At 40.3% G+C, this 27,461-nt stretch overlaps 1 protein-coding gene across 1 annotated transcript; it reads left to right on the top strand.

Annotated features, from left to right (window-relative positions):
- The first annotated feature begins 280 nt into the window (after positions 1-280).
- On the top strand, positions 281-27,461 carry gad2 (glutamate decarboxylase 2). Its single transcript, XM_057823784.1, has 16 exons — positions 281-688; positions 765-827; positions 900-1,058; positions 1,327-1,560; positions 3,387-3,477; positions 5,344-5,456; positions 18,586-18,701; positions 18,772-18,851; positions 18,919-18,973; positions 19,046-19,162; positions 20,455-20,519; positions 21,236-21,314; positions 21,403-21,552; positions 21,615-21,722; positions 23,201-23,290; positions 25,884-27,461. Exons 1-16 carry the CDS (start codon positions 622-624, stop codon positions 26,055-26,057), a joined length of 1,761 nt encoding a protein of 586 aa, XP_057679767.1. The 5' UTR covers positions 281-621; the 3' UTR covers positions 26,058-27,461.

Here is a 27,461-nt window from a genome sequence, read left to right as displayed (position 1 = left end):
CCCTACCAATGTTGAGACCAAACCTACGCCCTTGCATTCAACCCATCACATTTATGATTATTGTTCATGAATTTTAACAAGATTTGCTTTAAATTTGTTACTCCCCAGTCGGAATCCGGGGCCTTGGAGTAAAAGTACTCGAATAAAAAGTACGCAATACTTTTAGAATAAATGTGACAGCTAGGGCTAAAAATCCAGCTCCGGAAGGGGGGCGGGGGCAGGCCCCTCTCGAAGCCGCCCTCTGAGACGGCCTCCCGGGCAGACGCTCGCTTGGCATTCGGCGCGCGTCTGGAGGTCGGAGTGGATCCGCGTCGTCGTGCGCGCGCGTCTTTGAGTCACGACGCCATGCCCAGCAAGTGAATGCACCATTTGGCAGATTTTTTTCCCCATGGTGGGGGCTGTTTCCTAATCCACTTTTTTTTTTTTTTTTTTTTTTTTTTGCGTCTAACAACGTCATTTCCCCGGAGTGCGCACGTGTGATCATTTAAATTCTGCATCTGAGGGGCGTCGTGATTACTTTTATTTTTTTTTTTTACCCCCCCATATTTTTTTCTGGCGTGTGCGTGGATGTGCGCGCGTCCGACGACGTCGAGCACCAGCAGCTCGACGCGCTCCTGAGCGATGGCGTCCCCGGGCTTCTGGTCCCTGGGTGCGGGGGACAATTCGGGCAACCGGAGCCCTAACACGCGTGAGTTCTCCGCGCTTTTTTTCTTAATTTTGACAGCTTTTTCCTCTTCAACATCCACGTCTTTTATCTCCTACAGCCCGAGCTTGGTGCCAAGCAGCGGCCCAGAAACTCTCCGGAGGGCTCGGATCTAAATTATGTGGTATAAAATCCAGGTCGCCTGTTTTTTTTTTTTTTTTCTTGAATGAATTTGTTTGGATTTGATGTTTTGAAGCGCTCCTGAACGTCAATGAAGGGGACAAAGGGGGCGTCGAGCCCCCCGCCGCCAAGCAGGAGCATCCGCCTGACGCGGCGGAGGGCACTTGCGGATGCAACAAAAGCTGCGACTGCACCAAAGCCAACGTGCAAGGCTTCTCCGACCTCTATTCAACAGGTACGACACTTAAAAAATATATATTTTTTTTGCAACAGATACGGTGGATTTTAGGCCTCTTTTCTTTGCATTTTGATAATAAAAACGAATTCCTTGGCATTTCAATCCTCTATTTTAGTGCCGAATTTGTGAGGGGACAAAAAAAAAAAAAAAACGCTGATTTTGTTCATTGTTGCTGCAAAGGTCACCTTGATTTTTTTCTTAATAATAAATAATAAAAAGGAGCTCCATCCAAACGAATTTTTTTGGGGATGTGTGTATGTGTCAGATCTCCTCCCGGCTTCAGACGGCGACGCCAAAACGCTGAGTTTTCTCCAGGAGGTGGTGGACATCCTGCTGGCGTATATCGTGGAGTCGTTCGACCGTCAAACCAAAGTCATCGACTTCCACTATCCGAGCGAGCTGCTGCACTTGAACAATTGGGAGCTGCAGCACGAGCCCAGCACGCTGGACGACATCTTGATCAGCTGCAGGGCCACCCTCAAGTATGCCATCAAGACAGGTTAGACCACCGGCATTGCTTCAATCGATCTCGATGATCGCAGAAAATGCAATAGAAAAAAAATATTAGAGGTGTGCAAAAAAGAACTGATCTTTGATTTTGGTTATATATAATGTGGGGCCTTCTATTATTTCTGAAGATTGCAATGACACTATGAGAAGGCCCAAATCAAATACTCTTGAAATGATTGATTAAAAACAGCTCATATTTCAGATTTGCTTCATTTAAAAAGAATTTGTGAATATCATTTTTCCTCTTTAATATTAATGATACAATCAGGCATAGGTTTGGTCTCAACATTGGTAGGGTTGGTATAACAGCATAACCTGCATGTACACTTTTTGCTGGTCTCAAAAATAGCTGGTTCCTACATAAACATGAAAAAAAGTTACAGTAAAATTGTTTTCATGGGAGAAAGTCATTTTTCAAAATGCTTGCTTGATATAAAGGAAGTTTAGAGTGGTTGTGTGTTTTGTTTTTTTGGGTGGGGGGGTTAAAAATGTGCATCGGCTGCAAATAAAAAAATATTTTTTAATGATGTAGAAAATTCATAAATACATACATTTTAATTAGGGAATAAATGCACAAGTTGAATTAACATTAACAGTAGAAAAAGTACAAGAAGACACGTCTCTAAGCAGCTTTCTACTCGAGTTTTACAGTTTAGCAAGTTCACAGTTTAATGTTATGCTAACTCTGATTCCGGTCTGACTTTCAGTTGTATAATTAGTGGTGTGTTCCCCACCTTCACAGCATTGACGTCATTTTACATTAGAGTGGCTGCTGCTGGCCGAAAAAAACCTTCTAATATCCCTCCTCTTCAAAGGGGGCGGAGGAGGCGCCATGTCGACATGTATTTCCGTTGGGATTGTGTGAATGTGGGGGTTCTAGTCATCAGCCAATCAAACGTACCTTTGAAGGGGGAAAAAAGTGATAGGGGGTAAATGTAAGTCTGAACATAATGTAGGGTCAATTCTATCCTTACAACTTTTGGGAAGACAATCTAAATTACCTATATAACTGAACTCGTTATATAATTCAAATTAAGTTGCTTGAAAGTGGGTGGGAACAATTTGAGCATCCTTAAAAGATGGTGGTGTTATGTCCCTACCTTCCCTATGCAAACCTATACGACCTTGGATACAATGACAAAGTCTATTCAATTGTGCTTTTGCTGCTTGCTACCATACAAATAATAATAATACGACTTTACTATATTTTATGTTTGTGGCTCCAATATTAACATAAAACATAATATGAAGATGTCATTTTGACCTGAACGAAATATATTTTGGTACAAATCACACTCAAATATGAAAAAAATGTTAGCTGCAACAATCAAATGTTGCAGTAAATATTACTATTTCGTTTTTGGTTGGAATGTTTAATAAAGATGAAACAAATAAGTATAATGTCATGGTACTCCATGTCATTGACTAATCAGATTCATTTTTTTCCTGTATACACACATACCATTTACACAACAATATTTTTAACATACTATATTTAAAGTGCGTATGATAGGATGAAAAAGTCTTAAATAGCATTATTATGTGAATTAAAATCATATTTTGAGACGATTCGACTATATACAACAATTTGGCAAAGCGCAGATAACGGGAAATTAGTCTTTTAATCCGCTGTTTAGCCCCGCCTACCATTATAGGGCTCTAGCGTCCCCAACAGGAGGATGACGTCTGCAGGGTCATGGTTATAAAATACGAAATAAACATGCCTTTTGGTGTCATACGCACTTTAATCACTATGTGTAAAAGCAGAGTATCTGTTACAGTTTCTTGATATTTAATATTCCGTTTTTAACTCAGCGCACCCCAGGTACTTCAACCAGCTCTCCACCGGATTGGACATGGTGGGCCTGGCTGCAGATTGGCTGACGTCCACCGCCAACACTAACATGTGAGTGCGTTCGGCCCCTCGTCATCGTCATCATTTTGCATTTCATTTCCTGTCATACACGTGCTGATAAGTGGCCCCATTTCCTGCCAAATGAACAAAAAGAAGTAAATTAGCCCCCTCCCGACACTCCTTTTGTATTTGGTGTCCCCTCCCTCCAGTCACTGCGTCCCCATGGGAACAAGAAGGAGAAAATTGGCTGTGAAATTAAATCCAGTGGCTCCATTTAACGGGGGTCTGCTTTTGCCTGATAAAGTCCCAACACCACCAAAAAAATAGAATGTGGGCAATTAATTATAGCTACAGAGGTCATACATGGGTGTAAATGTGCTTTTTAAAGCCCCTTTGTGACGGGAAATGTTCACTGTCACTCACTTGGAAATATAAACAGTTTTTAAACAAATGAATGTATTTTACGTTGTTTTGTAATCATAAAAACCTTGTACAGAAAAATTGTTGATCACTTAAATAGGTAAGCCTATTCAACATATTTATATGGGGCTTTGCTATAGCCAAATCACATAATTTGGACATAAAAAATTCCGGGACGTTGAGGGCATAAAAGTTGTATACAGAATTTGGGAAAAAAATTACGGTTCTCCCGAAATTTGCCAAAAACTGTCCCATTCATTTTTAATTGGATGCCTAATTATATTGTAGTAAAATCCCCCCCCCCCAAAAAAATTCGAATGCCGTTTCTTCGGCGCACCGCACAGCCAGAACCGTTTGACCGATCGGCACTGTTGAAATATCGAAACGACAGAATTTTTGAGCGACGCAGGGACTTTTTCGAACAACCCTGAAAAATTTTCCCTTTGCCCGTAAACGCCGATTTTTTGCCGATTTTTCAGGAAAAAGAAAACCAAAACAAAAAAATTTTCAAAATCATGTAGTCCTACAAATTTTGACCAAATCACATAAGTTGGACATCAAAAATTCCGGAACGTTGAGGGGCATAAAAGTTTTTTTACAGAATTTTGAAAAAATTACGGTTCCCCGAAATTTGCCAAAAACGGTCCCATTCATTTGTAATGGGATGCCTTATTATATGGATATAGTAAGATTCTATTTTTTTTTTTTTTATTTAATGGAATTGCGTTTCTTCAGCGCGCTGCACATCGAAACGATGGAATTTTCAAGTGACTCGGGGACTTTTTCGAACGACCCCCAAAAAATTTCCTTTCGCCCGTAAAGGCCGATTTTTTTTACCGATTTTTGAAAAAAATAACAAATTTAAAAAACGTATCTAGTCCTACAAATTTTGACCAAATTTTGATGCCACTGACGGCCATGGACGTCCAAATTTCACATTCATTTCCAACGACATTTACCTCGGTTAATGCCATTGACGGCTGTGTATGTCGGTTCAGTTGATGCCAATGTACAGGTACTTTGACTCAATTGATGCGTATGTAAATCGATGCCAATGCGGCTATGGACGTCCAAATTTCTCATTCATTTTCAAAGGCAAAAAAAAACAAATTTCTCCTAATTTACAGGAAATGACCAGATATCTATAGGCCGTGTCCCCCAAATGTTCCCGGTTCCATTGACGCGTATGGAAGTCGTTGATATTGACGGCCATGGACGTCCAAATTTCCCATTCATTTCTAATGGCAAAAAAAAACTGTGTTCCCAAATATTGTCCCCAAAATGGGCCTCTTCCGATACTAGTATCTATCGCCAACAATGGCAGCCAATGTTAAGTGAAAAGGTTGTTGATGTGATTCATTAATTTGAATATTGCGTCAGTATGCCAAAATTACTGTGAGCTCAAAGTAAAAACATTTTCATTTTAAAATCAACTGCTGTTCCTATGACCGTCTACGGTAGCCCAGGGGTTCATATTTGTGACGTCACCCCGCGCAGGTTCACGTACGAGGTGGCCCCGGTGTTCGTGCTGCTGGAGTACGTGACACTGAAGAAGATGCGCGAGATCATCGGCTGGCACGAAGGCCGCGGAGATGGCATCTTCTCACCTGGTGCGCATGCGTTACATTCTCACGCTCATTTGCATACAGATGAGAAGGAAAAAAATCCTTTTTAAACCTGCTTTGATCTTAACTGGGAAGAATTGAAATGAGTCGATATGCTCCATTTTAGATATAAAAGTGTGTAGATGTGATGCTATTTAGGGCCCGAGCACTCAGCGTGCGAAGGCCCTATTGTTTTGCAAAGGATTATTATTATTATTATTATTATTATTATTAGGGCCCGAGCACTAAGCGTGCGAAGGCCCTATTGTTTTGCAAAGGATTATTTTTTTTTTTATTTTTTTTTTTTTTTTTTTTTTTCAGGGCAAATGAAAACGGCCAATTTGGAGGCCTGAACATGCACGAAAAGTCACCAAAATTTGCACATACGTCCGGAAAATTGTAAATTTCGATAATTTTGCAACGTTGCAAAAAAATATAACAAAATGGCTCAGTGGCGCCCCCTTGAAATTTTAAAATTGGCCTATAACATTAGGGTCTGTCAGCGTAGAGCAATGAAATTTGGGGGGTCTATACCTTGTCCAAAACCGCTCCAAAAAAGCATTTACACGCATATTCCAAACCCAACAGGAAATCGGTTATTTTGGATCAAATATGAAATTTTTATCGATTTACAGGGTGCACATTTGAGACCTTTTCGCCGAGGGAGTTAGTTGGATCATCTTCAAAATTGGTGAGACTGTTCAGGAGACATATGAAATCTTAAGTTTTGAAAATGGTGCGTTTTCATTCACGGGTCTGACCTGGGCGTGGTGCCAAAGTCGACCATTTTTTCGGCAAAATGACAAATTCAGTAAATGACTTATAGTTCCTTGACACAACGTTCAATCTTTTTCATATTTGGCATGTATGTGTGGTATCCCACCCTTAACACGAGTGCATTGAAATATTACCCATTAGGTCTAGCGCCCCCTAGTGAGAACAGGAAATGCCTTTTTTTACGAGACAGGTTCCTCCTCCAAGGGAAAAAAATCTGTTGACCTCAAACCTGCATCAGGGGAGCCTTAAGACCTGTGTTCAGGTGCCTGATGAAAAATATTGAGGTTTCGTTGAGGCGGAGGGGTCCAAACAGGAAAGTGAAAATGAACGTCAACAATTTGTCACGCAAAAAACTTTGAACAGTCATAACTCGGCAGATATACAACATATCTGCGCCAAACTTCCCGTGTTTGTTGAGAGTCATACCCTGAAGGTTCTTGTAGGGGTCATTTGCATCAACTCTACAGTGCCAACTAGTGGCGACAGAAAGAAGTTTTAAAAAAGGCCTTTCCTATTGGGTTTTTTCAACATAGAGCAAGGAAATTTGGGGAGTAGATACCTTATGCAAAACTGCTCCAAAAAGTCTCTTGCACCCATATTCCAAATCCAACAGGAAATCGGGTATTTTGGATCGAATGTGAAATTTTCATGGGTTCACAGTAGGAGTTTACATTTGGAGGCTTGAATATGCACAAAAACTTGTACAAATTTGCACATACATGCGGCTTTAGATAACGTTCGATAATCTTGCAATGTTACGAAAAAATGTAGCAAAATGCCTCAGTGGCGCCCCCTTGAATTTTTCAAAAAGGCGTTTCCTATTAGGTTTTTTTAACAGAGAGTGATGAAATTTGGGGAGTCGATACCTTGTGCAAAACTGCTCCAAAAAGTCTCTTGCACCCGTATTCCAAATCCAACAGGAAATCGGGTATTTTGGATCGAATGTGAAATTTTTATCGGTTCACAGTAGGAGTTCACATTTGGAGGCTTGAACATGCACGAAAACTCACAAAAATTTGGACATACATGCGGCTTTGCATAACGTTCGATAATCTTGCAACGTTACGAAAACATGTAACAAAATGGCTCAGTGGCGCCCCCTTGAAATTTTCAAAAAGGCCTCTCCATTTAGGTTTTTTCAACGTAGAGGGATGAAATTCGGAGAGTCGATACCTTGTACAAAACTGCTCCAAAAAGTCTCTTGCATGCGTATTCCAAACCCAACAGGAAATCGGGTATTTTGGATTGAATGTGAAATTTTTATCGATTTACAGTGTGCACATTTTACACCTTGGCACCTAGGGAATTAGTTTGATCATTCTCAAAATTGGCGAGACTGTTCATGAGGCATATGAAATCTTAAGTTATCAAAATGGTGTGTTTTCATTCACGGGCCTGAGCTGGGCGGGGTGCCAAAGTCGGCCATTTTTTCGCCAAAACACCAAATTCAGAAAATGACTGATAACTCCCTCATACAACGTTCAATCTATTTTAAATCTGGCATGTGTGTGAGGTATACCTGCCTGAGCAGGACTGGATTGAGAATTTACCATTTGTGCCTGGCGCCTCCTAGTGGGAACAGGAAAAGCCCTTTTTTTACGGGACACACACCTCCTCTAAAGGGAAAAAAACAATCTACCTCAAACCTGTATAAGGGAAGCCTTAAGACCTGTGTTCAGGTGCCTGATGAAAAATATTGAGGTTTCGTTGAAGCGGAGGGGTCCAAACAGGAAAGTGAAAATGACCGTCAACAATTTGTCTCGCTAAAAACTTTGAACAGTCATAACTCGGCAGATATACAACATATCTGCGACAAACTTCCCGTGCTTGTTGAGAGTCATACCCTGAAGTGCCTTGTAGGGGTCATTTGCATCAACCCTACAGCGCCAACTAGTGGCAATAGAAAGTCACTCGTTTTTCCAATACATATCCAGTTCTTTTCAGTTTGGTCATTGTAGTTTCAAGACCTATTAAAATACTTATTTACGGCCCATGTCCACGTGTCTGTCTGTTGCCGTGACGACCCTTTGTTCGCCATTTAAAGGAAATATTTTTTTCCAGAGAGTCAGGCAGCTTATAGAGCCACAATATTTGGCACACTTGGTCAAATTGGCCCAGTTAGAAGATTAATTTTGGTTTTGAATAAGGGCTTGGCTGCACAGCTCAGTAGTGGCTCCTTTTTTGTAGTAATCTCTCCAATAGGGGTTTTTATCTCTTGGGTGTGGTAATGTAAGAGGCGACTTTCGAGCATGTTAGGTTCTAATGAGATGATTAGAGAGGAGGATCTGCCACCACCCTGACCTGCACACAGTCCGAGTTGCGTGACGTCCGAGTTGCGCTAGATTGCGAGGGCCCGTTCAGTCCTGCTTGCAGGCCTAGTTATTATTATTAGGGCCCGAGCACTAAGCGTGCGAAGGCCCTATTGTTTTGCAAAGGATTATTTTTTTTTTTATTTTTTTATTTTTTTTTTTTTTTCAGGGCAAATGAAAACGGCCAATTTGGAGGCCTGAACATGCACGAAAAGTCACCAAAATTTGCACATACGTCCGGAAAATTGTAAATTTCGATAATTTTGCAACGTTGCAAAAAAATATAACAAAATGGCTCAGTGGCGCCCCCTTGAAATTTTAAAATTGGCCTATAACATTAGGGTCTGTCAGCGTAGAGCAATGAAATTTGGGGGGTCTATACCTTGTCCAAAACCGCTCCAAAAAAGCATTTACACGCATATTCCAAACCCAACAGGAAATCGGTTATTTTGGATCAAATATGAAATTTTTATCGATTTACAGGGTGCACATTTGAGACCTTTTCGCCGAGGGAGTTAGTTGGATCATCTTCAAAATTGGTGAGACTGTTCAGGAGACATATGAAATCTTAAGTTTTGAAAATGGTGCGTTTTCATTCACGGGTCTGACCTGGGCGTGGTGCCAAAGTCGACCATTTTTTCGGCAAAATGACAAATTCAGTAAATGACTTATAGTTCCTTGACACAACGTTCAATCTTTTTCATATTTGGCATGTATGTGTGGTATCCCACCCTTAACACGAGTGCATTGAAATATTACCCATTAGGTCTAGCGCCCCCTAGTGAGAACAGGAAATGCCTTTTTTTACGAGACAGGTTCCTCCTCCAAGGGAAAAAAATCTGTTGACCTCAAACCTGCATCAGGGGAGCCTTAAGACCTGTGTTCAGGTGCCTGATGAAAAATATTGAGGTTTTGTTGAGGCGGAGGGGTCCAAACAGGAAAGTGAAAATGAACGTCAACAATTTGTCACGCAAAAAACTTTGAACAGTCATAACTCGGCAGATATACAACATATCTGCGCCAAACTTCCCGTGTTTGTTGAGAGTCATACCCTGAAGGTTCTTGTAGGGGTCATTTGCATCAACTCTACAGTGCCAACTAGTGGCGACAGAAAGAAGTTTTAAAAAAGGCCTTTCCTATTGGGTTTTTTCAACATAGAGCAAGGAAATTTGGGGAGTAGATACCTTATGCAAAACTGCTCCAAAAAGTCTCTTGCACCCATTTTCCAAATCCAACAGGAAATCGGGTATTTTGGATCGAATGTGAAATTTTCATGGGTTCACAGTAGGAGTTTACATTTGGAGGCTTGAATATGCACAAAAACTCGTAAAAATTTGCACATACATGCGGCTTTAGATAACGTTCGATAATCTTGCAATGTTACGAAAAAATGTAGCAAAATGCCTCAGTGGCGCCCCCTTGAATTTTTCAAAAAGGCGTTTCCTATTAGGTTTTTTTGACAGAGAGTGATGAAATTTGGGGAGTCGATACCTTGTGCAAAACTGCTCCAAAAAGTCTCTTGCACCCGTATTCCAAATCCAACAGGAAATCGGGTATTTTGGATCGAATGTGAAATTTTTATCGGTTCACAGTAGGAGTTTACATTTGGAGGCTTGAACATGCACGAAAACTCACAAAAATTTGGACATACATGTGGCTTTGCATAACGTTCAATAATCTTGCAACGTTACGAAAACATGTAACAAAATGGCTCAGTGGCGCCCCCTTGAAATTTTCAAAAAGGCCTCTCCATTTAGGTTTTTTCAACGTAGAGGGATGAAATTCGGAGAGTCGATACCTTGTACAAAACTGCTCCAAAAAGTCTCTTGCATGCATATTCCAAACCCAACAGGAAATCGGGTATTTTGGATTGAATGTGAAATTTTTATCGATTTACAGTGTGCACATTTTACACCTTGGCACCTAGGGAATTAGTTTGATCATTCTCAAAATTGGCGAGACTGTTCATGAGGCATATGAAATCTTAAGTTATCAAAATGGTGTGTTTTCATTCACGGGCCTGACCTGGGCGGGGTGCCAAAGTCGGCCATTTTTTCGCCAAAACACCGAATTCGGAAAATGACTGATAACTCCCTCATACAACGTTCAATCTATTTTAAATCTGGCATGTGTGTGAGGTATACCAGCCTGAGCAGGACTGGATTGAAAATTTACCATTTGTGCTTGGCGCCTCCTAGTGGGAACAGGAAATGCCCTTTTTTTACGGGACACACTCCTCCTCTAAAGGGAAAAAATCAATCTACCTCAAAGCTGCATAAGGGAAGCCTTAAGACCTGTCTTCAGGTGCCTGATGAAAAATATTGAAGTTTCGTTGAAGCGGAGGGGTCCAAACAGGAAAGTGAAAATGACTGTCAACAATTTTTCTCTCCAAAAACTTTGAACAGTCATAACTCGGCAGATATACAACATATCTGCGCCAAACTTCCCGTGCTTGTTGAGAGTCATACCCTGAAGGGCCTTGTAGGGGTCATTTGCATCAAACCTACAGCGCCAACTAGTGGCGATAGAAAGTCACTCGTTTTTCCAATACATGTTCAGTTCTTTTCAGGTTGGTCATTGTAGTTTCAAGACCTATTAAAATACTTATTTACGGCCCATGTCCACGTGTCTCTGTCTGTTGCCGTGACGACCCTTTGTTCGCCATTTAAAGGAAATATTTTTTTTCAGAGACTCAGGCAGCTTATAGAGCCACAATATTTGGCACACTTGGTCGAATTGGCCCACTTAGAAGATTAGTTTTGGGTTTTGAATAAGGGCTTGGCTACACAGCTCAGTAGTGGCTCCTTTTTTGTAGTACTCTCTCCAATAGGGGTTTTTGCTACTTTCGAGCATCTTAGGTTCTAATGAGATGATTAGAGAGGAGGATCTGCCACCACCCTGACCTGCACACAGTCCGAGTTGCGTGACGTCCGAGTTGCGCTAGATTGCGAGGGCCCGTTCAGTCCTGCTTGCAGGCCTAGTTAGGGCCCGAGCACTAGACGTGCGAAGGCCCTATTGTTTTGCAAAGGATTATTTTTTTTTTTATTTTTATTTTTTTTTTTTTTTTTCAGGGCAAATGAAAACGGCCAATTTGGAGGCCTGAACATGCACGAAAAGTCACCAAAATTTGCACATACGTCCGGAAAATTGTAAATTTCGATAATTTTGCAACGTTGCAAAAAAATATAACAAAATGGCTCAGTGGCGCCCCCTTGAAATTTTAAAATTGGCCTATAACATTAGGGTATGTCAGCGTAGAGCAATGAAATTTGGGGGGTCTATACCTTGTCCAAAACCGCTCCAAAAAAGCATTTACACGCATATTCCAAACCCAACAGGAAATCGGTTATTTTGGATCAAATATGAAATTTTTATCGATTCACAGGGTGCACATTTGAGACCTTTTCGCCGAGGGAGTTAGTTGGATCATCTTCAAAATTGGTGAGACTGTTCAGGAGACATATGAAATCTTAAGTTTTGAAAATGGTGCGTTTTCATTCACGGGTCTGACCTGGGCGTGGTGCCAAAGTCGACCATTTTTTCGGCAAAATGACAAATTCAGTAAATGACTAATAGTTCCTTGACACAACGTTCAATCTTTTTCATATTTGGCATGTATGTGTGGTATCCCACCCTTAACACGAGTGCATTGAAATATTACCCATTAGGTCTAGCGCCCCCTAGTGAGAACAGGAAATGCCTTTTTTTACGCGACAGGTTCCTCCTCCAAGGGAAAAAAATCTGTTGACCTCAAACCTGCATCAGGGGAGCCTTAAGACCTGTGTTCAGGTCCCTGATGAAAAATATTGAGGTTTCGTTGAGGCGGAGGGGTCCAAACAGGAAAGTGAAAATGAACGTCAACAATTTGTCACGCAAAAAACTTTGAACAGTCATAACTCGGCAGATATACAACATATCTGCGCCAAACTTCCCGTGTTTGTTGAGAGTCATACCCTGAAGGTTCTTGTAGGGGTCATTTGCATCAACTCTACAGTGCCAACTAGTGGCGACAGAAAGAAGTTTTAAAAAAGGCCTTTCCTATTGGGTTTTTTCAACATAGAGCAAGGAAATTTGGGGAGTAGATACCTTATGCAAAACTGCTCCAAAAAGTCTCTTGCACCCGTATTCCAAATCCAACAGGAAATCGGGTATTTTGGATCGAATGTGAAATTTTCATGGGTTCACAGTAGGAGTTTACATTTGGAGGCTTGAATATGCACAAAAACTCGTAAAAATTTGCACATACATGCGGCTTTGGATAACGTTCGATAATCTTGCAATGTTACGAAAAAATGTAACAAAATGCCTCAGTGGCGCCCCCTTGAATTTTTCAAAAAGGTGTTTCCTATTAGGTTTTTTTAACATAGAGTGATGAAATTTGGGGAGTCGATACCTTGTGCAAAACTGCTCCAAAAAGTCTCTTACACCCGTATTCCAAATCCAACAGGAAATCGGGTATTTTGGATCGAATGTGAAATTTTTATCGGTTCACAGTAGGAGTTTACATTTGGAGGCTTGAACATGCACGAAAACTCACAAAAATTTGGACATACATGTGGCTTTGGATAACGTTCAATAATCTTGCAACGTTACAAAAACATGTAACAAAATGGCTCAGTGGCGCCCCCTTGAAATTTTCAAAAAGGCCTCTCCATTTAGGTTTTTTCAACGTAGAGGGATGAAATTCGGAGAGTTGATACCTTGTACAAAACTGCTCCAAAAAGTCTCTTGCATGCATATTCCAAACCCAACAGGAAATCGGGTATTTTGCATTGAATGTGAAATTTTTATCGATTTACAGTGTGCGCATTTTACACCTTGGCACCTAGGGAATTAGTTTGATCATTCTCAAAATTGGCGAGACTGTTCATGAGGCATATTAAATCTTAAGTTATCAAAATGGTGTGTTTTCATTCACGGGCCTGACCTGGGCGGGGTGCCAAAGTCGGCCATTTTTTCGCCAAAACACCGAATTCGGAAAATGACTGATAACTCCCTCATACAACGTTCAATCTATTTTAAATCTGGCATGTGTGTGAGGTATACCAGCCTGAGCAGGACTGGATTGAAAATTTACCATTTGTGCTTGGCGCCTCCTAGTGGGAACAGGAAATGCCCTTTTTTTACGGGACACACTCCTCCTCTAAAGGGAAAAAATCAATCTACCTCAAAGCTGCATAAGGGAAGCCTTAAGACCTGTCTTCAGGTGCCTGATAAAAAATATTGAAGTTTCGTTGAAGCGGAGGGGTCCAAACAGGAAAGTGAAAATGACTGTCAACAATTTTTCTCTCCAAAAACTTTGAACAGTCATAACTCGGCAGATATACAACATATCTGCGCCAAACTTCCCGTGCTTGTTGAGAGTCATACCCTGAAGGGCCTTGTAGGGGTCATTTGCATCAACCCTACAGCGCCAACTAGTGGCAATAGAAAGTCACTCGTTTTTCCAATACATGTCCAGTTCTTTTCAGGTTGGTCATTGTAGTTTCAAGACCTATTAAAATACTTATTTACGGCCCATGTCCACGTGTCTCTGTCTGTTGCCGTGACGACCCTTTATTCGCCATTTAAAGGAAATACTTTTTTTCAGAGACTCAGGCAGCTTATAGAGCCACAATATTTGGCACACTTGGTCGAATTGGCCCAGTTAGAATATTAATTTTGGTTTTGAATAAGTGCTTGGCTGCACAGCTCAGTAGTACCTCCTTTTTTGTAGTACTCTCTCCACTAGGTTTTTTTTTTATCTGTTAGGTGTGTGAATGTAAAGAGGCGACTTTCGAGTTTGTTAGGTTCTAATGAGATGATTAGAGAGGAGGATCTGCCACCACCCTGACCTGCACACAGTCCGAGTTGCGCTAGATTGCGAGGGCCCGTTCAGTCCTGCTTGCAGGCCTAGTTATTATTATTCTTTTTTCAGGGCAAATGAAAATGGCCAATTTGGAGGCCTGAACATGCACGAAAAGTCACCAAAATTTGCACATACGTGCGGCTTTCCGTAAATTTCGATAATCTTGTGTCGTTTTGAAAAAATGTCAAAAAATGGCTCAGTGGCGCCCCCTTTACCCTTAAAATTTTCAAAAAGGCCTCTCCTCTCAGGTTTTCAACGTAGAGCAATGAAATTTGGGGAGTAGATACCTTATGCCTAACTGTTCAAAAAAGCCTCTTGCACCCATATTCCAAATCCAACAGGAAATCGGATATTTTGGATCAAATGTGAAATTTTTATCGGTTCACAGTTGGAGTTTACATTTGGAGGCCTGAACATGCACGAAAACTCACCAAAATTTGCACATACATGCAACTTTACGTAAATTTTGATAATCTACAAAAAAATTTAACAAAATGGCTCAGTGGCGCCCCCTTGAAATTTTCAAAAAGGCCTTTCCTATTAGGTTTTTTCAACGTAGAACGATGAAATTTGGCGAGTCGATACATTGTGCAAAACTGCTCCAAAAAGTCTCTTGCACCCATATTCCAAACCCAACAGGAAGCCGGAAATTTTGGATCAAATGTGAAATTTTATCGATTTACATTTGAGACCTTGTCGCTGAAGAAAATAGTTGGATCGTCTTCAAAATTGGTCAGACTATTCAGGAGACATATGAGATCTTAAGTTTTGAAAATGGTGAGTTTTCACTCAAGGGTCTGACCTGGGCGTGGTCCCAAAGTCGGCCATTTTTGGGCAAAATACCAAATTCAGAAAATGATTAAAAACTCCGTGATACAACGTTCAATCTTTTTCATTTCTAGCATGTATATGAGATATCCCAGCCTGAACACGACTGCATTGAAATATTACCCATTAGGCCTGGCGCCCCCTAGTGGGAACAGGAAATGGCCTTCTTTACGAGACAGGCTCCTCCTCCAAGGGAAAAAAATCTATTGACCTCAAACCTGTTTCAGGGGAGCCTCAAGACATGTGTTCAGGTCCCTGATGAAAAATATTGAGGTTTCGTTGAAGCGGAGAGGTCCAAACTGGAAGTGAAAATGACCGTCAACAATTTGTCTCGCCAAAAATTTTGAACAGTCATAACTCGGCAGATATGCAACATATCTGCGCCAAACTTTCCGTGTTTGTTGAGAGTCATACCCTGAAGGTTCTTGTAGGGGTCATTTGCATCAACTCTACAGTGCCAACTAGTGGCGACAGAAAGAAGTTTTAAAAAAGGCCTTTCCTATTGGGTTTTTTCAACATAGAGCAAGGAAATTTGGGGAGTAGATACATTATGCAAAACTGCTCCAAAAAGTCTCTTGCACCCATATTCCAAATCCAACAGGAAATCGGGTATTTTGGATCGAATGTGAAATTTTCATGGGTTCACAGTAAGAGTTTACATTTGGAGGCTTGAATATGCATAAAAACTCACCAAAATTTGCACATACATGCGGCTTTGGATAACGTTCGATAATCTTGCAACGTTACGAAACAATTTAACAAAATGGCTCAGTGGCGCCCCCTTGAAATTTTCAAAAAGGCCTCTCCATTTAGGTTTTTCTAACATAGAGTGATGAAATTTGGAGAGTCAAAACTTTGTGCAAAACTGCTCCAAAAAGTCTCTTGCACACACATTCCAAATCCTACAGGAAATCGGGTATTTTGGATTGAATGTGAACTTTTTATCGATTTACAGTGTGCACATTTTACACCTTGGCACCTAGGGAATTAGTTTGAGCATTCTCAAAATTGGCGAGACTGTTCATGAGGCATATGAAATCTTAAGTTATAAAAATGGTGTGTTTTCATTCACGGGCCTGACCTGGGCGGGGCGCCAAATTCTTCCATTTTTTCGCCAAAACACCGAATTCGGAAAATGACTGATAACTCCCTCATACAACCTTCAATCTATTTTAAATCTGGCATGTGTGTGAGGTATAACAGCCTGAGCAGGACTGGATTGAAAATTTACCATTTGTGCCTGGCGCCTCCTAGTGGGAACAGGAAATGCCCTTTTTTACGGGACACACTCCTCCTCTAAAGGGAAAAAATCAATCTACCTCAAACCTGCATAAGGGAAACCTTAAGACCTGTCTTCAGGTGCCTGATGAAAAATATTGAAGTTTCGTTGAAGCGGAGGGGTCCAAACAGGAAAGTGAAAATGACTGTCAACAATTTTTCTCTCCAAAAACTTTGAACAGTCATAACTCGGAAGATATACAAGATATCTGCGCCAAACTTCCCGTGCTTGTTGAGAGTCATACCCTGAAGGGCCTTGTAGGGGTCATTTGCATCAACCCTACAGCGCCAACTAGTGGCGATAGAAAGTCACTCGTTTTTCCAAAACATGTCCAGTTCTTTTCATGTTGGTCATTGTAGTTTCAAGACCTATTAAAATACTTTTTTACGGCCCATGTCCACGTGTCTCTGTCTGTTGCCGTGACGACCCTTTGTTCGCCATTTAAAGGAAATATATTTTTTTCCAGAGACTCAGGGAGCTTATAGAGCCACAATAGTTGGCACACTTGGTCGAATTGGCCCAGTTAGAAGATTAATTTGGTTTTGAATAAGGGCTTGGCTGCACAGCTCAGTAGTGGCTCCTTTTTTGTAGTACTCTCTCCAATAGGGGTTTTTATCTCTTGGGTGTGGGAATGTAAAGAGGCGACTTTCGAGCTTGTTAGGTTCTAATGAGATGATTAGAGAGGAGGATCTGCCACCACCCTGACCTGCACACAGTCCGAGTTGCGTGACGTCCGAGTTGCGCTAGATTGCGAGGGCCCGTTCAGTCCTGCTTGCAGGCCTAGTGTTTTTATTGGTTTGTGAGTAGGGATGCACAGTACATTCCTCATATCACAATTTTCAAATAGATTCATTTTTACAGTCTTTATTTGCCGATAACTGAGCTAATCGGGCCTCAAGAAATCATTCGTCTGAGTTACATGAATAGATTTGATGTGTGTTTTGAACATCAATTTTCCCTTTTTAACTAACTAACCATACTCTGTAAACTGGCCTGGCAGTGAATGAGTTAAGCTAATGATTTAAATCATACTTCCATCATTTAAATTTTCAATAGTGTTATTTATTTCCTGGCTTTTTTCTGTCAAGAACCCAGAGAGGGTTATTTGGTTATTATATATTTAATTAATAGTGTTATTATTATATTATATTATATTATATTATATATTATATTATATTATATTATATTATATTTAGGGCTGTCAAAGTTATCGCGTTAACGGGCGGTAATTAATTTTTTTCATTAATCACGCTAAAATATTTGACGCAATTAACGCACATGCCCCGCTCAGATTAAAATGACAGCAGAGTGTCATGTCCACTTGTTACTTGTGTTTTTTGTCTCCCCCTGCTGGCGCTTGGGTGCGACTGATTTTATGCACCATGAGCATTGTGTAATTATTGACATCAACAATGGCGAGCTACTAGTTTATTTTTTTGATTGAAAATTTTACAAATTTTATTAAAACGAAAACATTAAGAGGGGTTTTAATATAAGAATTCTATAACTTGTACTAAAATTGATCTTTTAAGAACTACGAGTCTTTCTATCCATGGATCGCTTTAACAGAATGTTAATGTTAATGCCATCTTTTAGATTTATTGTTATAATAAACGAATACAGTACTTATGTACAGTATGTTGAATGTATATATCCGTTTTGTGTCTTATCTTTCCATTCCAACAATAATTTACAGAAAAATAAGGAATATTTGAGAGATGTTTGAATTGCGATTAATTACGATTAATTCATTTTTAAGCTGTGATTAACTCGATTAAAAATTTTAATCGTTTGACAGCCCTAATTATATTATATTATTTTTATTTTATTTACTTTAGTTCCGTGAAGAATCCAGAAAGGGTTATTTGATTGTGGCTTTTTTAAAAACAATACATTTTTACAGTTAGACACTCCTGCAATCGTCAAACTTTTTCTGTTACAAACTCATCCTCATCAGAGAAGTGAAGGGTTATGTGGCCCTCACTGGAAAAAGTTTGGGGAGCCCTGATCTAAATAGATGGCCACTGCCCCTGACAGGGTTGTGGGGTTTTTTTTGGGGAAAAGCTGAATCTCTATACTTACTTACTCCCGCAGGAGGCGCTATTTCCAACATGTACGCCATGCTGTTAGCCCGCTTCAAGATGTTCCCTGAAGTCAAGGAGAAAGGAATGTCATCCGTTCCCAGACTGGTGGCCTTCACTTCTGAACATGTAACTTCAAAAATTGCCATTGTTATTATCATTCTTATGTCATTATGATGTCATCGTTATTATTTTTTAGAGTCACTTCTCCATTAAGAAAGGAGCAGCAGCTCTGGGCATCGGCACCGAGAGTGTCATCTGCATCAAAGTCGACCAAAGGTAACTAAATGTCACTCTGATTGAAATGTTACTGCGACTACTTAAAACATTTTTTTTCTTCCATTAGTGGCAAATTGATCCCCGCCGACCTCGAGCGGAGAATACTGGAAGCCAAACAGAAGGTGAGGCGCTCCCCGCGCGGTCACGTGACATCGTCAAACTGAGCGTGACCATCCCCCAAATGCGGCTCGCAGGGTTTCGTGCCGTTCTTCGTAAGCGCCACGGCGGGCACCACCGTCTACGGCGCCTTCGACCCGCTCATCGCCATCTCCGACATTTGCAAGAAGTACAACGTGTGGATGCACGTGGACGTAAGTCCGGCCGTTCCGCTGCCGTCGACGGCGATAGGTGTCCAATTCCTAGTCGAAATTGATTGGATTTCTGTTGTTGTCAATGGCAGGCACTGATTCACCTGGCAAGTTTGAAAAAAATAAAAAATTAAAACAAAGGTTTAAAAACGTATATGAAATTTTAAATAATTGAATTATATAGCTTATAAGTTAAGAGACAATTCAATAATTGAAAATAAAATGAAAATAATAGAAAAGTACAATGTTAAAAAGGCATTGGAAAATGGGAGTTCACTTTATATGGCAGAAAACACTCAGGTGACTTGAAGTTCCACTCTGAGACCGCCAATTTGGCCAAATTTTAAAATTGTGCTATATGCATGTGTAATACAACATTGGAAAGCTTAAAATCTAAATTTTCTGGAGGGAGAAAAATTTTGAACAGGAGGGCATTTAAAAAATAAAAAGCCTAAACCCTGACTCGAGGAGAGAGCATAATTAAAGACACCATGATTTTAACGCCTACTTACCTTGTTTCAATCCCAAACCTCCGTGGAACATGTCTCACGCATGTCAAGACACAGCTGTGAATGGCCACAGCTGGATTTTTGAGAGATTTTATGGGTGAAACACGGTAATATAACAAGGGTCGAGTTGCAGAAATTGCAGATATCAAGGAGAGGTTGAGATGTTCTTTTGCAAAAATTTACCCTTTTAATATATATATTTTTTTCTTTCTTTCTTTGGATCGATTATTATCTAAAATATCGGAGAAAATGCGACAGTAACCAAAAAAAAAAGTTATGAGGTAGATATGCGTGACCTATTTACATGCACTATTTTTTCATTGTGACGTAATATGTTTAGAAGTTTAAAATGTGTGAGTGAATAATTTTATAAAGTCATTTTTTAAAAACTAAATATTAGACATCAATTAAGCTAAAAATGAGTGACAATTCAAATAAGGAATAAAAGTACTTCTTTTTATGGCTAGGTTGAAACAAAAGCGGTTGCGTGGCATCCGTAAACAAGGGTCTCCAGGGTAAAACGGACAAATTACAAATAGTTCGGGGGCTTAATGCGCCATGAAACTGCTATGGCAGCATATAGACATATTGTTCAATCAAACACAACAGTTCTTTTGGCTTAAAATACAGCAGTTTATTTAAAAGAGGGGTGCAAGAGCAGAAACTGCTTTTTCAGCCTTGTCTGTCTTAGTGACTCCTAACTGGCCTTTAATTGTTTGGCGATTAGACGTCTTTTGCCGTCAATTGCCGGCAATGACTTATTTGTGCTTGTTTTTGTGCCGTCAGGGTGCGTGGGGAGGAAGTCTGCTCATGTCCAGGAGACACAGGTGGAAGTTAGATGGCGTTGAAAGGTAAGTTAATGATAAACCTCCGTGAAGTTGCCCCCCCATCAGATGCTAATTTATTTAAAGAGGTTGTTTACAATTCTTTTAAACGTAAATCTGAGGTCAACAACCCGTCATTTTGATAAAAAAAAAATGTGTTAATCGTTTAATTTTTTTGAACTGTAAAACGTTTCATTTGTGTTTCTATTGTTTTTGAGATATTGAGCTATTATTTTGGACGGTTGACCTCTCGCAGCCTCCCATTTATTGCAACATAGACCCGAAATGGTGCCATTTGTTTATACCACGTTTGTGCTGTAAAAAAAATTGTTTGTGCTGCTATTGTTTTATAGATATTGAAATATTAATTTCGAGTGATGGCCTCACTTGCAGCTTTTCCGTATCCAACTCCCGCGGCTGACTGAGCGTACCAACTCTCTCTATAACAGAGGGGTGTCCCAACAACTAATGCAAATGTAGCACAAACAAACGCACTCCTTTGAGTCCATTTTGCAGTAAATGGGGGGGCTTAAGATATTAATTTTGAGTGAAGACGTGACTCGCAGCCCCTCATTTACTGCAAAATGGATTGAGTTCGCATGATACATACATTTTAAAATATAATTTACGTAAATGACAATGGCAAAAAAAAAAAAAAAAAATTACCCCTTTTTTAAGTGTACCTACCTCTGGCTAACGTTGCTAATTTTGAAAGATAAGCTAGCGCTATTTGTTGCCTTCAGGGCCAATTCGGTGACTTGGAACCCGCACAAAATGATGTCCGTGCCGCTTCAGTGTTCTGCTCTGCTGGTGCGCGAGGAGGTAACTAACCTGCTTTTCTCCCCGATTCGTAACCGCGCTCTGAAGTACTCACGCCTACTTTTGTCACGGTTGTGCGGCGTCCCTGCAGGGCCTGATGCAGAACTGCAACCAGATGCACGCCTGCTACCTGTTCCAGCAGGACAAACACTACGATCTGTCGTACGACACGGGCGACAAGGCCCTGCAGTGCGGGCGCCACGTGGACATTTTCAAGCTGTGGCTGATGTGGAGAGCCAAGGTGCGGCCCGCGCAATACTCACCCGTTCGGGCTTCACCCTAAAATCCTCGTATTTCTTTCAGGGTACCATCGGTTTTGAAGCGCAGATCGACAAGTGTCTGGAGCTGTCAGAGTATCTCTACAACAAGATCAAGGACAGGGAAGGATACCAGATGGTCTTTGATGGAAAAGTATGTGCCACTTTTTGTTTCTAAATTGTTCAAAAGTCAAGTGGATTTGGGACACGGTTATTAAATAATCTTTTTAGAGGCTCTTTGTTAATTGCATTTTAAACCCTTTATAAGGCCATTTTGGGTCTTGAAGGCAACAATATTCATATTTGGTGTGGCCAAGATGATCCAAAATGTAGTGGATGCCAGGTATCAACTATAGTTATTTATATATGTTTTATTAATCATTATTGTTTTAAAATGACTAAATAAAATTGTGGATTAAAATGGTTTCAAAACTAAAATGGCATGACCCCAATAGCACTCGAAAGTTCTTATTAACTTTGAAACTGGGAAGAGTGGCTCACGTTTCAGTGCGTTCGTTCAAAACGGATTGGACGTATTATGCCGTCAATGGCGGCCAATGAGTTCTGTCAAAGGTTCCTTAATTAAACGCAACCTGCATATGAATTGCAACACGTCACAAATAACGCTCCATTGAGCAAAAGGAGAACAAAAGCATGCACAGACATTGCCACACGCAAAATGGCTACTGGGCACTCATTAACATAATTTTTAAAATTGTGCTCCTGTGTTTTTTTTTCAATGTTTGTGTGTTTTTATTTCTAATTCTCAGGTGATTTTGTTTTGGTGTAAAGCACATTGAATTTGTGCTACACAAATAAATTTGACTAGCTAGCATTGCCTAATTTAATGTAGGGCTGCAGCTATCGATTATTTAGGTCATCGATTAATCTATCGATTAGTTTGTTTGAATAATCGAGTCATTGGATTACAAAAATTGAATGCGTTGCAGAACAAATTTTAGGAGACGTAGAACAAAAAAACACGTGTTTATACCTGCAATAACATTTATATTTTTGCTTGCTAAGATCACACTTTCAAAAGAGCATTAAATGCGAATAGAAAATAAAATACCAGTGTTTTTTCAAACGAAGCAGAATTGCACTTTCATTTCACAAGAGCAATAAATGCATTTAAAAATAAATCGATACCCGATCTTAGCCTCAAACGGTATAAACAACAAAAATGAGGTACAACAAAAGACAGTTGGCTAACTTGCATCGCAAAAGCCCGCTATCTTAAATGCTATAAAACACTTATATAGAAAATGCTCTTAACAAATCACATTTACACACACACTCACAGAAAAAGAATTTCTAAAATTCTAAAAACTAAATTATCAATACATGAACAAACCTATTAGCAAAAACTTTAACAGGGAGCAGTTGGATTCAGCAATGATACACAAGTAGTGTCATATTCGCTGTTGCCACTAGAGAGCGGTGTATCACCCAAATCAATGAAACTAAAAGCAAACACTTTCAAAACTATAACAACGTGGCTTTAATTAAACAAATCCTTGAACCAGCAACATTTAATTTGAAGCTTTTTTCTAATCGAATTACTCGAGTTAATCGATTAATCGTTGCAGCACTAATTTGATGATCATTTTTGGGGTTTTTTTTCGCGTGCAGCCGCAACACACCAATGTCTGCTTCTGGTACCTCCCTCCCGGCATGCGCTACATGGACGACAAAGACGAGAAGAAGAAACGCTTGCACAAGGTGATGAATTCAAATACAGGTAGTCCCCGGGTCACAACGTACTCGACTTACGCGATTTCGACAGTCTGGAGTCTCGTCCGCCGTTTTGTATTAGTTGTTTTTTTTTTGTTTGTTTTTTTAAGTCACATGAACAATACCTTATTGTACCTCCCAGTTTCTTATTTTTTACTCTACTTTATTAATATGACCTCTTCTGTCCCCACTAAATGTAAAGTTGTTCAGCTGGACATGCAGCAAATAAGGCAATTGTGCTTTTGGCAGCTTTTTACTTCCTTTTGACAATTTGTAAAGCTGTAACACACAAATGTACACTTATCTCCAAAACGACCTGCATTTTAACCATAAAACACTTGACACAAAACAATTGGTGTTCAAACGTCCGTCTAGTCTGATCAATATGTATATTTAGTAGATTAAATTAGCCTAATTTGCCTAACAAAAGTCCGCTAGCTTAAATGCTACGAATGCTAACGTATTTACAATTCTCATAGCAAATCGCTCACATGTAACTCCACAAACTGTAGCTCTAAATTTAATTACAAATGCATAGACAAACATATATTAGCTGAAACAACTTACAGCTTTATGTGAGCCAAACCACAGCCTAGCTATCCTGATCCATGTCAGACGTCTAAATCTGCTTCTCAGTTACAGTGCTGCCCAAAAGTATTGGCACCCCTGCAATTCTGTCAGATAATACTCAATTTCTCCCAGAAAATAATTGCAATTACGAATGCTCTAGTAGTAATATCTTCATTTATTTTGCTTGCAATGAAAAAACACAAAAGAGAATGAAAAAAAAAACAAGTTAAATCATTATCATTTTACACAAAACTCCAAAATTGGGCCGTACAAAAGTATTGGCACCCTCAGCCTAATACTTGGTAGCACAAACGGTCGATAAAATAACTGCTAACAACCGCTTCCGGTACCCATCAATGGGTTTCTTACAATTCTCTACTGGAATTTTAGACCATTCTTCTTTGGCCAACTGCTCCAGGTCTCTGCGATTTCAAGGGTGCCTTCTCCAAACTGCCATTTTCAGATCTCTCCATAGGTGTTCTATGGGATTCAGGTCTGGCCACTTTAGAAGTCTCCAGTGCTTTCTCTCAAACCATTTTCTAGTGCTTTTTGAAGTGTGTTCTGGGTCATTGTCCTGCTGGAAGACCCGTGACCTCTGATTGAGACCCAGCTTTCTACATTATGCTGCAAAATTTGTTGGTAGTCTTCAGACTTCATAATGCCATGCACATGGTCAACCAGTCCAGTGCCAGAGGAAGCAAAGCAATCCCAAAACATAAGGGAACCTCCACCATGTTCTTGTGTAAGAACCGTGTTCTTTTCTTTGAAGGCCTCGTTTTTTTCCTGTAAACTATGTTGATGCCTTTTCCCCAAAAGCTCTACTTTTGTCTCATCTGACCAGAGAACATTCTTCCAAAACATTTTTGGCTTTCTCAGGTAGGTTTTGACAAACTCCAGCCTTTTTTTTTTTTTTTTTTTTTTTTTTTTAATGCCTCTGGGTCAGAAGTGGGGTCTTCCTGGGTATCCTACCATAGTCTCTTTTCATTCAGACGCCGATGGATAGTACGGGTTGACACTGTAGTACCCTCGGACTGCGCGACAGTTTGAACTTGTTCGGATGTTAGTCGACGTTCTTTATCCACCATCCGCACAACCTTTCATTGAAATCGCTCGTCAATTTTTCTTTGCCATGCACATCTAGGTAGGTTACCCACAATGCAGTGGGCTTTACACTTATTGATGACACTGCGGACGGTAGACACAGGAACATTCAGGTCTTTGGAGATGGATTTGTAGCCTTGAGATTGCCCATGCTTCCTCACAATTTTGCTTCTCAAGTCCTCAGGTAGTTCTTCGGTCTTCTTTCTTTTCACCATGCTCAATGTGGTACACACAAGGACACAGGACAGAGGTTGAGTCAACTTTAATCCATTTTAACTGGCTGCAAGTGTGATTTACTTATTGGCTCAACCTGTTATGTGCCACAGGTAAGTAACAGGTGCTGTTAATTACACAAATTAGAGAAGCATCAGATGATTTTTCAAAGGGTGCCAATACTTTTGTCCGGCCCATTTTTTGGAGTTTTGTGTAAAATCTTTTTTTTTTTTTCATTCTCTTCATCGCAAGCAAAATAAATGAAGATATTACTGCCAAAGCATTTATGATTGCAATCATTTTCTGGGAGAAATTGAGCATTATCTGACAGAATTGCAGGGGTGCCCATAATTTTGACCAGCACTGTATACAAAATGACCGTCCAGCAAGACCCAATGCTGCCACCAGAGGACAGTGTTTCCCCCATCATTAAACAAAATACTGTACAATACTTTTGGCATAGTCATTTTGTAGGGGTACTTAAAGGGTTAATTCCGATTTACACAGAAATTCAGGTCACGTCGCCAGCGTAGGAATGGATTTCGGTCATTACTCGGCGACTAATACCGTAAACTATATGGCGCACCTGCAGCCAATGTCATCATATCTGAGAAAAAAATTCGTAGCTCAAGTCACCACTCATACTCTGAAAAATAAAGTTTTTTTTTGTGTGTGTGTGTGTGTTTGTGCGCGGCAGGTGGCGCCGGTGATCAAAGCGCGCATGATGGAGTACGGGACCACCATGGTAAGCTACCAGCCGCAGGGGGATAAAGTCAACTTCTTCCGCATGGTGATCTCCAACCCGGCCGCCACCTTCGAGGACATCGACTTCCTCATCGAAGAGATCGAGCGTCTGGGCCAGGATCTCTAAAATATGTAACGATCCCCATTCCAAGTTCAATATATATATATATATGTACAGTATATAGTCTATAACGCGTGTGGTGGCTCCGCTGCAGTCCAAAGCTTTGTACAAGTGCGTCCGTCCGTCCGCTCCGCGTGTGATAATCGCTGTCACTTTAGCTGTGCTAATATGTGCGATATTAATTCTTATTACGATGACTTCTCAAGCCTTTTTCTCATTTCTTGACAGTCATTTTGTGGTGAAGCGTCTGTGTTTTTTTGCGGTGGATGTTTAACTTGTCGACTAAACCGCCTTGAAATAAATGCTAGCGGTGCAGACTACGTCCCGGCACCACCAAGTAAGTGATTTATACGATTCCATAACGATTCTACAGCAATATTGAAGAACGATCGGTCGTAAGAGAAGCACAATGAGCTCCGCAATCACTTTAATGTAAATAGTGTACATGTACATAAGACGTATAACTAGAGATTATTATGATGTGATGTTCAATTTATGTAGAGCAGGGTGGGCAAAGTACTATATTGCTTTAAATGTGATAACGAACATGAAATGTTCAGATGAATGAAGTATTTTATCAATTAGTTGGTTAACTTATGACAATACGTGTGCTGTCGTGGTGACGTTTGTGAGCCGGAAGAAGTTTTTCTCGTGATCTGTGAAGGTTGGTTTGTGAGTGCGTGTGTGTTTGTGTTGTAGTTTTGCTGCCTTACAGTCCAACTTTGCTTATATTGTCTACCACCTGACACTTGTGGGGATGGGGGGTTGAGCACTTTAGCCCAAAAACATATACATATACAGGGAGTCCCCGGTTTACGAACAAGTTCCGTTCCCGTGCTGGCGATGTAACCTGAATTTCCGCGTGAAACCCTTTAAGTACCTCTAAACAACCTCTAAAATAAAAACTATCCTAAAAATGTATTATACGTCATTGTACTGTCCCCGCCAAGACCTTAAAGTCCTAGCTAGACAGACAGTGAGCTAAGCTCTGAAATGACAATGTCAGACTTAAGTGTGGTTTGCCGACTTTATTCTGCGGCCCTCGACTTTGGCACCCCGCCCAGGCCAGACCCATGAAGGAAAACGCACCATTTTGAAAACTTAAGATTTCATATGTCTCTTGAACAGTCTCACCAATTTTGAAGACGATCCAGCTAACTCCCTTGGTGAGAGAGTCTCAAATGTGCATCCTGTAAATCAATAAAAATTTCACATTCGATCCAAAATACCCAATTTCCTGTTGGGTTTGGAATATGGGTGCTAGAGACTTTTTGGAGCAGTTTTGCACAAGGTATCGACTTAAAAAATTTCATTACTCTACGTCGAAAAAAAACTAAATGGAGAGACATTTTTTAAAAATTCAAGGGGGCACCACTGAGCCATTTTCTTACATTTTTTTTTCGCAACGAT

This window comes from Corythoichthys intestinalis, chromosome 20, assembly GCF_030265065.1.
Source record: "Corythoichthys intestinalis isolate RoL2023-P3 chromosome 20, ASM3026506v1, whole genome shotgun sequence".
In the NCBI taxonomy this organism is placed as follows: Eukaryota; Metazoa; Chordata; class Actinopteri; order Syngnathiformes; family Syngnathidae; genus Corythoichthys; species Corythoichthys intestinalis.
The sequence above is the reverse complement of the archived record's forward strand: the minus strand, read 5'-3'. Positions and strand labels throughout refer to the sequence as shown.